The following is a 10,547-nucleotide window of genomic DNA, read 5'->3' on the forward strand; positions in this document are numbered from 1 at the left end:
TTCTAACACTAATTCTACTAATTGCAAACAAGCTACTTTTCACTAATCAGTCCCTCAAGCATAGTTTACAGATGATTCTGACCACTAATCCCAGAGCTCACATAACTCACATTTCAGTCCTGTAGTTTATCAGTTGATGTGTGTATACACCCATTCCTCAGTTTATGAATCTAATTTGTTCCTCAAAAACTGCATGGAATACCAGATGTTTCAGAAAGGTAATTCAAGTTCCATTCCATCCATGTAATCACTAATCACTTGCTTTTAAGGTCTAGAACATTATCTGATATTACTCATTTTTACCTTAAGATAACTGAATTATAAAAGTAATAACACTGTTGCATGTTTATGATTTTTAGTCCCTTTAACTTACAGTACAGTGGTTAACAAGTCAAAATATATAAAATTGTAAACAGCTTAGATAATGGTAATGCACAAGTATTTTGACCACTCAACTTTTTCAGTCCTTTCTACCACTTCAAGGTTTATAGACAGGGGGAATGCTTTCCTTATTTTTATTGCTTTTGTAACACCTAACAAACATTAAAATATAAACTTTGTTGCAGCAAAAAAATGTAAAATTGAGCATTCATATATTGAGAGATAGGTGTATATAAAGTGTGGTTCATTTATTCGAGTACTGAAAGAGATGTCCTGACAATATTCTTTTCAAGAACAAGAATTTATGTACTGTACATCCATCTGTCTAATTTGTAGCTGCTTTTTCCAAAACAGATTTGCAGGGGAGCAAATACACCTTGGACGGAATTCCAGTCCATTGTATAGCAAACATTATAACAAACATTGCAGACACACATACACTAGGGGCAATTACCGTAGAAGACAATTATCTTACCAGTATGTCTATGGACTTTGGGGGAAAGAAATTGAGCATCTGGAGCAAAAACATATGAACACAGGGAAAACGTATAAACTCCCCACAGCTGCATGCCAGGAATTGAACCAGGGCTCCAGTGCTGCAAAGTAGAACTGCTAATCAGCACAGTGCTACCATGCCACACCATGTAGTGTACAATAAAGATTAAAACTACAGTATTTCAAATAATTACTGTTAATAATGCTAAATATCCAGGACTCGGTACAGCATATTTCAGTTTTTGTATTTTTTCTTATTTTCTAACATAAAACAATGTCACATTAAAATAATGAATTTTAAGTTTCACTGCTTAGAAATAAAAATATCACAGAGAACTAAATTTCAATTTAGGATTTGTAATTCAGTAAAATGAGAGAATTGGTCAAGGGTCTGAATACTTTTGCAAGGCACTGTATATAATGGTTGTGCCTAGTGGACAATTTATTGTATGGATGGCCTGATTGAAGTATATTAGGTTTGTCCTGCCATAGCATTTGAGTTTTCATACACTTATCCAGTATTTAATGAGTTGTCTTTGGTCTTAAAATCTCTGTGGGGTTTTAGACCATTTATGAAAGCAACTTTTTTAAATAACTGTTTTCAGGCAAAAAGCATATACTGTGGGCAAGACAATGTGTGAACGACTGAAGAACTCCATACCTAGACAGCTTTTCGAAATCGCTATTCAGGCAGCAATTGGCAACAAAGTTATTGCCAGAGAGACGTAAGTGCATTTCTTTTATATATATATATAGGCATATACATTGTATGCGTTTTAGCGGGCCTATTTAATAACAATATCTCACACTATAAGTGAATACCCTGAATGTTTCAAGTCATAATAATGCATTGCATTACGTTATTTTTGATTAATCTTCTTCATCCTAATTTTCCTGTGCCAGGGGAAGTGTTCTTACATTTCCAAAGGTTGTCCAATAGTGTGACTGGATGTGTGATGTATTAGAAAAATAACAATTGCATATGTAATAGTGTTTTTAATAATTATTTTTTTATGAAAAGCCTCTTCATATAATAGAATAGTACATACTACAAAAGTAACAGATTACTATCCAAATACTTTATTAATGACAATTTTGAGACCATTCTATTTCTATTATGTCTATTAGAATCTGCTTAATAGGGAATATAATATGGAATGGCATATCTAAAGAAATTAATATTATTAATTTAAGGATCTAAATATATTTATGTACAGTGGATATAAAAAGTCTACACACCCTTATTGAAATTTCAGGTTTTTGTGATGTAAAGCCAGAAATCAAGATAAATCATGTCAGACAATTTTCCATCTTTAATGTGAAAAATAATTTAAATTAAAAAACCTACAACATCCTGGTTGTTTAAGTGTGCAAACACCCCCAGCTACTACTTTGTGGAAGCACATTTTGTATTTATTACAGCAGTAAGTCTTTGTGAATCAACCTTGCACACCTGGACTTTGCAATTTTATCCCACTCTTCCTTGCAAAAAAGTTCAGGCTCCTTCATATTGCCAGAGGATCTCCTGTACACAGCCCTTTTTAGGTCATTCCACAGGTTTTCTATGTGATTGAGGTCTGGGTTCTGACTGAGCCATTCCAAGACTTTGATCTTCCTTTTCCTAAGCCATACCTTGGTTGATTTGGATGTGTGCTTTGGGTCGTTATCGTGTTGGAAAGTGAAATTCCTCTTCATCTTCAACTTTCTGACAGAGGCCAGCAGGTTTTTTGCCAAAGTATCTTGATATTTGGAGTTAGTCATTATCCCATCTATCCTGACTAGAGCCCCTGTCCCAGCTGAAGAGAAGCAGCCCCAAAGCTCCAATGCTTCACAGTAGTTATGATGTTCTTTAGATGATGAGCTGTGTTGTCTTTGCACCAAACATATCTTTTAGAATTAAGGCCAAAAAGTTCACCCTTTGTCTCATCAGACCACAAGACATTTTCCCACGTTTTAGGGTGATTGTATTTTTTTGCAAAATTTAGATAGGTTTGGATGTTCTTTTTTGTGAGAAATGACTTCCGTCTTGCCACCCTACCCCATAGTCCAGGTGTGTGCAGAATACGGGAGATTGTTGTCACATGCAAACAGTGACCAATACCTGCAAGAAATTCCTGCAGCTCCTTTAATGTTGCTGTAGGCCTCTAGTTTTCTCCCTGTCCTGTCATCAACTTTGGAGGGTTGTCCTGATGTCAATGTCCCTGTGGTGCCACATGTTCTCCACTTATTCATGATGGTCTTCACAGTGCTCCATGGTACATCCAATGCCTTTCTTATTCTTTCATACCCCTCTCCTGATCGGTACCTTTCAACAATAAGATCCCATAGATGTTTTGTCAGCTCCTTGCGGACCATGGCTATCTCGTAGGATGCAACCACAAAGGTTCCAAGGAAATCCTACAGGAACAGCTGATTTTTATTTGGGTTTAATCAGAATCACTTTCATTGATGGCAGGTGTATGCTACTTACCTATTGACATGATTTTGAATGTGATTGGTTAGCCCTGAACACAGCTACAGCTCCCATTATAAAAGGGTGTGCACACTTATGTAACCAGGGTTTTGCAGGTTTTTTCATTTCAATTATTTTTCCTAATAATTATCTATTTGTTTTTCTCTAGAATTTTGTTGGTTGCAAGGTCACATTAAAGAAGGAAAAATGTCTGACATGATTTATCTTGATTTCTGGCTTTACATCACAAAAACCTGCAATTTCAATAAGGGTGTGTAGACTTCTTGTATCCACTGTAGCTCAAAGTATTACCGTAGTCCACTTCCTTTGTAAACATCTGCATCAATATGATGCATTGACTTGTGATTACTTGGAAACATTTTGCCTGCATTTTCAGCTATAGCCTAAGCTGCTGAGCAGTTTGTTGGCATAGTGGCTTCAGTGCATGACTCGCATTCTGGAATTTGTGGTTTGAATCCTGCTCACCGCATGAGTTCTCCTTTAGCAAATACTAAAAAAGGAAATATTATGGACAAAATATTGAATTGTTTGGAATTTCTACATATCGCAACATGTTCAAAGTTAAATTAGATAAACAATATAAATGGACAAACATGTATACTGTCAACAATGGGAGTAATAAACAGTTCAACTGGTTTAGTCAAGTCAATTCAAAATACCTTATTCATTCAAGTGGAGCATTTAAATACAAGCCTTTACAACAAGCCTTAAACCAAAATCGTATATATTATAATTATAACAGAGAATAACAAAAGGGTATTAAAAAGACTGCTGAAACTGAACTATAATAATGTATCTGATATTTATTAACAATATGAATTTATTAATAACTAATAATTTCAGACTGCTTCTAGTTTGAAATTGTATTTTGTTCGGGGTGATTTGTCACTCTTTTCACAACCTTCGCTGGTTAAAAAGCCTATTTTTGAGACGGGGTGTTCCAGACCTCTGTTTAATTTGTGAAGCTCAATCTGTATTTCATGTTTTCACACAGATAAACTACATACACAAGTCTTTCCGAAGTTCGAAGGTGGAAAGATGCTGTGTGCTCAATAGCTCTTTCTCCACAGTACGCATTATGTTACATTTTTAAGCATCAGTCGAAGCATTCTGAAAGTCTGTCAGAATCGTAAAAAATAACCAAATAGTGTAGGTGAGACTGCTATCTGTCCTAGTGGATTTACACTTTCCAATTTTAATGCGTTACGGCAGATATTATTAATAATATTAATAATAAATTACCTTGAACAATCTGTAAATGAAGAATTATAGAGAAGACACGTTGAGTCTTTTCTTTTCAGTTTGGAATTAACTTTTACTTATTCCATTGCAGCCACTTTATGTAACGCAGCTCGGTACGTTGTTAACAGATGGTTGTCACAAAGGCTAAGAGTGTTACACCCCGTTGTGTTTCTGTAGAACAGACAGTTCTTGGGGGTGGGGATGGATTTTCAGTAGCATGCCCTCTGTTGTGTTTGTCACTCTTTAACATAAGCCAATTAGCAATCAAATGTCCTGTTGTTTCTAAACACTCATTTTTCCAAACTGTAGTTTTGAAACTTCGAACAAAGACGTGCCACATGCATACAGTGCGATGCTGTATGGTTTTAAACCCACTACAGTACAGCTTGTGGGAAATACATTTATTTGTACTGTATCAAAGTCTATCTCATTCACAGCACCCAACATTACAAACTCTGGGCGTTTCATTACCTATTGCAACAGTATCGACAGCAATGAAGTTAAAAGGAACATGTCAAAATGTTTCCAAAATAACCACAAGTGAATGAGTTTTGATAATATTAGACAAATTATAATCATAATCCCGAGTTGTTTCATAAAATAATGAAATGATTTAGAAGTCGGCGATTCAAAGCTCGAAGCCCAGTGGGTGCAGCAGCAGCAACAACAATAATAAATATTGTGTATTCTTATAATTATAACCGAGAATAACAAAACGGTATTAAAAAGACCCCGGGAAAATGAAAAAAGATTGAATCAGTTTGAAAGTATTAGCTGTTATTAATAAATTGATATTGTTAATAATTATCTGATACGTTATTATAGTTCAGAGTCATTTGTTCGCTTATTAAAATGCCTATTTATGAGACCACAATTTTTCAGATGTCAGTAACCTAGCAAAAAATGACACTGTGCCTTCAAACCACAGGCATTTAAAAGATCGCAATTTGTGAAAATTGCCACAGCTTTTATTTGAACAATATCCAGTACCTGGTTACATTTTTAGAAACCGCTTGAATAAAGTGGATCCCAGGTGTAAGCGACTTCATAACACGAGAACACATTTATACTACATTTTTTATGCATCAGTTGAAACCTTCTGAAGTCTCTCATAAAACATAGAAATGTAAAATAATTGTATATGTAATTTCTGTGACTTGAGTGCCAAAGAGGAATGGCTTTAAAAGTCTTTAAGCTGAAGAGAGACGAAAAATACAGAGCTGAAAAAGTTGGGTGCTGGTTCTCTGCTTTAAAGGTACCTTCCTTGTGCAAGAATTTTCACTTCGAACGTTTGCACACCAACTAACACGCAGACACAAACTGAATAACAATACAAAATGTATTTGCAAGAATAGCGATTACAAGCGTTTAAAAAATGTACTTGCAAGATCTCAGTAATACACTGTTATATCTAAACTAACACTCTGTGGGCACTACACTGCGACTTCACGGGGGCAACGTCACATATCTAAATTACATCTGGATACAATTTTACTTGCCTCATGAAACAAAAAATGCAGACATATCAACATTTAGGGCACACCAGTGGCAATGTGGCTAAGGCTGGAAGGTTGCCGGTTCAAATCCTGTGGCCGGCAGAGGAATCCTACTCCAATGGGCCCCTGAACAAGGCCCTTAACCCCAACTGCTTCAGGGGCGCTGTACAATGGCTGACGCTGCGCTCTGACCCCAAGCTCCTCTCCCTTTCTGTGTGTCTGTGTTGTAGGCATCCTCTCACGAGGCACCAGTAAATGTAGGGGTTTGTGCCTTTACTGGGACAATTATTAATTGTAGCAGTAAGTCACAAAATGATTCTTTTGATGGCTATTAAAATCAACCTTGTGGGATAACTCAAACAACACACACACACGGATACTAATACACGAGAATACATTTATTAATGCATAAAATGTGCATATAAACATAACAGATCTTATAGTGAGGGTTAGCAGAATACAAAAGGTATATATTCAATCACAAAGAGTTACAAATACCAAAAGGGATATACGTTCAGTAGATCATTCATTTATACCGTTTCGTAAATGAACTTGGATTACAGCTTCTACACTAGATACTCAAAAGCAAGTACATCACTCATAGGAATTAAATTGATATCAACTCAGGTTGAGGTAATAATTGAATTCTCGAGCTGTAATGCAGAATGTTGAATACTCTTCCAATCTCTGAGGATTCTGCGGCGCTCTCTGGCTCAGTGCCAGGCAGTGCTGTCGCGGCTTGCGACGTGGTGGGAGAGATTCCTGCTGCGATGCTAACCTCGGGTGGATCCTTTGGTTGCGCGCTGGCAACCTCCGTTCTCGACTCTTCAAAGGAAAGTCCTGCACTCGGACACACTGGCCGTTACGTGGTGGTCTGGGCTGAGTCGGAGGATGTTCAGGAGGACTCTGGGTCTGAGAATCCAGGAGGCGCTCCGGAGGGGCGCTGTGCTGCCTGTTTTACCTGGAGGAACCACGGTCGTTCATTGGTTGAAAGTTTCATGGGCATCAGAGACCCACGTGGGGTTATCCTGCCCTACCAGTTCCTGATTGGCTAATGATGAGTAACAATGCACTCTGACCTTAGAGTTGTAAACAACTTGGGTTGAGACTCCCTTGGAATTTCCCAGACTTGAAGGTGCCAGAGATGACCATTTATTAGGATTGCTGGAGAATCTCAGCACTGGGAGTTGTTCCTTATCAGGACACTCTATCAGCTAGAAAAACACCTTAATTGTGAACCAAATGGAATGGCTTCTCTGTATCAAGCACCACTGAGATGAAGGAGAGAGGGACTGCCAGGGAGCAGCAAACTTAATTCCTGTCCTTTAATAAGCCTTGCTGCTACAGTGTCTCATGGAGAGCAAGCTGGGATATGTGAAAAGACAAATTCCTAATGCAAGAAATTGTATATGGCTAATAAAGTGATCTTATCTTATATTTACTAAAATTATCCATCTCGGTAATCTCACAGTGCACCCTGTGTGCTTACTCAATGTTCACACTCCCATTATAATATAAAAAAAGAGCAAGGTGACTTTCTGCTCAATTAAAAAATAAAACTACAGAACAGACATATGTTTAATTCTTCAAACAAAATTAGCTGTTTGTACAGTACTGTTATTTACCTTTGGATTTTCTCTATGTGGATGTAAATGTGAAAGTGGCACATCACATTCACAAGTTTCAGTATAACAGTTTAAAATTAATAAAAGTCTAAACAGTGTACAATTTAAATTCCATAATTGAAAAAAGATTGTTCCTCAACATTGACCGGGATTCGAAACCGGGTGTTTTCTGGTGACAGCCCAATTGCTCCACGTGCCACGATCAGCTTTCACAGCTCCACCTGGTGGTTTTACAAAGTAGCGCACTCACTACTGAAAATTACTAATATGCTACGGTCTCGTGCAGCCACTAAGACTTCGAACTACTGCAGCATCCCTCGCACATTCTGAATGGCTGGATCTGTATGTGTTGGGCGCATATTTAACATACATTTTATTTTAGGTCTTTGGCATAACAAATTAATCACTAAGATCATCCATTTTTTTAATAAATAAATATTACCTCCTTTTTCTTTTTTTAGGATTAAAGCTTATAGGAAGAACGTGCTTGCAAAATGTGTAAGTATGAAATAACTTTTGTTGTTTGAAATGTAAATACTGGTAATGTGTAACATTGGTCTAATTTTGCCTTTTAAAACCTTTCTGTTCTTTTAGTATGGAGGTGATATAACACGCAAAATGAAACTGCTGAAAAAGCAAGCAGAAGGCAAAAAGAAGATGAGAAAAATTGGTAATGTGGAAGTTCCAAAGGATGCATTCATTAATGTTTTGAAGAGAAATGACAAATAAATATACTGGATATTGTTTAATTTCCTAGGAAAAAAGTAATTGTATCAATGAGAAATATAGAACAATGTACATTAAATGCAAATTTGTGTCAAATTATACAGTGGTGTGAAAAAGTGTTTGCCCCCTTCCTTATTTTTTATTTTTTACGTTTGTCACACTGAAATGTTTCAGATCATCAAACAAATTGAAATATTAGACAAAGATAACACAAGTAAACACAAAATGCAGTTTTTAAATGAAGGTTTTTATTATTAAGGGAAAAAAAAAAATCCAAACCTACATGGCCCTGTGTGAAAAAGTGATTGCCCCCTAAACCTAATAACTGGTTGGGCCACCCTTAGCAGCGACAACTGCAATCAAGTGTTTGCGATAACTGGCAATGAGTCTTTTACAGCGCTGTGGAGGAATTTTACTCATCTTTGCAGAGTTGTTGTAATTCAGCCACATTGGAGGGTTTTCGAGCCTTAACTGCTTTTTTAAGGTCATGCCACAACATCTCAATCGGATTCAGGTCAGGACTTTGACTAGGCCACTCCAAAGTCTTCATTGTTTTTCTTAAGCCATTCAGAAGTGGACTTGCTGGTGTGTTTTGGATCATTGTCCTGCTGCAGAACCCAAGTGCGCTTCAGCTTGAGGTCACGAACAGATGGCCGGACATTCTCCTTCAGGATTTTTTGGTAGACAGCAGAATTCATGAGTCCATTTACCACAGCAAGTCTTTCAGGTCCTGAAGCAGCAAAACAGCCCCAGACCATCACACTACCACCACCATATTTTACTGTTGGTATGATGTTCCTTTTCTGAAATGCTGTGTTACTTTTACGCCAGATGTAATGGGACACACACCTTCCAAAAAGTTCAACTTTTGTCTCATCAGTCCACAGAGTATTTTCCCAAAAGTCTTGGGGATCATCAAGATGTTTTCTGGCAAAACTGAGACGAGCCTTTATGTTTTTTTTGCTCAGCAGTGGTTTTCATCTTGGAACTCTGCCATGCAGGCCATTTTTGCCCAGTCTCTTTCTTATGGTAGAGTCATGAACACTGACCTTAACTGAGGCAAGTGAAGCCTGCAGTTCTTTGGATGTTGTTTTGGGGTTTTTTCTGACCTCTTGGATGAGTCGTCGCTGCGCTCTTGGGGTAATTTTGGTCAGCCGGCCACTCCTGGGAAGGTTCACCACTGTTCCATGTTTTTGCCATTTGTGGATAATGGCTCTCACTGTGGTTCACTAGAGTCCCAAAGCTTTAGGAATGGCTTTATAACCTTTTCCAGACTGATAAATCTCAATTACTCTGTTTCTCATTTGTTCCTGAATTTCTTTGGATCGCAGCATGATGTCTAGCTTTTGAGGATCTTTTGGTCTACTTCACTTTGTCAGGCAGGTCCTATTTAAGTGATTTCTTGATTGAGAACAGGTGTGGCAGTAATCAAGCCTGGGTGTGGCTAGAAAAATTGAACTCAGCTTTCCAAAGATGTGATAAACCACAGTTGATTTATGTTTTAACAGGGGGGGACAATCACTTTTTCACACAGGGCCATGTAGGTTTGGATTTTTTTTTCCCTTAATAATAAAAACCTTCATTTAAAAACTGCATTTTGTGTTTACTTGTGTTATCTTTGTCTAATATTTCAATTTGTTTGATGATCCGAAACATTTCAGTGTGACAAACGTAAAAAAATAAGAAATTAGGAAGGGGGCAAACACTTTTTCACACCACTGTATGTACAATTGAAGTGTTTTTTAGAACAAGAACAATCTCTATAACAGTTAATTTTATAATATTTAAGTTTCATATTTTACACTTACAGTACACATGACAGACTGTAAATCCTGTTTCTTCAATATATATTGCAGACATAAACTATCGAGACAAAAATTATGCCTCCTTGTCTATGACTACGAAAAACATCACATTTATTCACAAAAAATTTTTGATTGGTCATTTTGATTTCTGTTTTTGATCTTCAAATATAATTTTTGGTTGCTGTGCAATCTCAGCTGAACGCATTTAGGAAGCTGTTGTCTCTGATTTCCCTGTAGTCAAGATATTTTCCTGCAGTCCAGATACCCTTTCCCAATATTCTTTTGCTTTATGAAACATCCATCA

General features: G+C 37.0%; 1 protein-coding gene across 3 annotated transcripts in view; it reads left to right on the plus strand.

Moving 5' to 3' along the window:
* The window catches only part of guf1 (GTP binding elongation factor GUF1), a 42,809-nt gene extending 32,493 nt beyond the window's left edge, over positions 1-10,316 (plus strand). For 2 of the 3 annotated variants that reach the window (XM_088627492.1, XM_088627503.1), the window contains 2 exons: positions 8,174-8,210; positions 8,307-10,316. In XM_088627492.1, the coding sequence (XP_088483618.1) occupies positions 8,174-8,210; positions 8,307-8,441 (172 nt within the window). In that variant the 3' untranslated portion in view covers positions 8,442-10,316. Of the gene's footprint in view, positions 1-1,481; positions 1,602-8,173; positions 8,211-8,306 lie in introns of all 3 variants that reach the window. The other variant, XM_088627481.1, reaches the window with a different exon arrangement.
* Positions 10,317-10,547: the final 231 nt, after the last annotated feature.

This window comes from Lepisosteus platostomus, chromosome 1 (assembly GCF_059453375.1).
Source record: "Lepisosteus platostomus isolate fLepPlt1 chromosome 1, fLepPlt1.hap1, whole genome shotgun sequence".
NCBI lineage: Eukaryota > Metazoa > Chordata > Actinopteri > Semionotiformes > Lepisosteidae > Lepisosteus > Lepisosteus platostomus.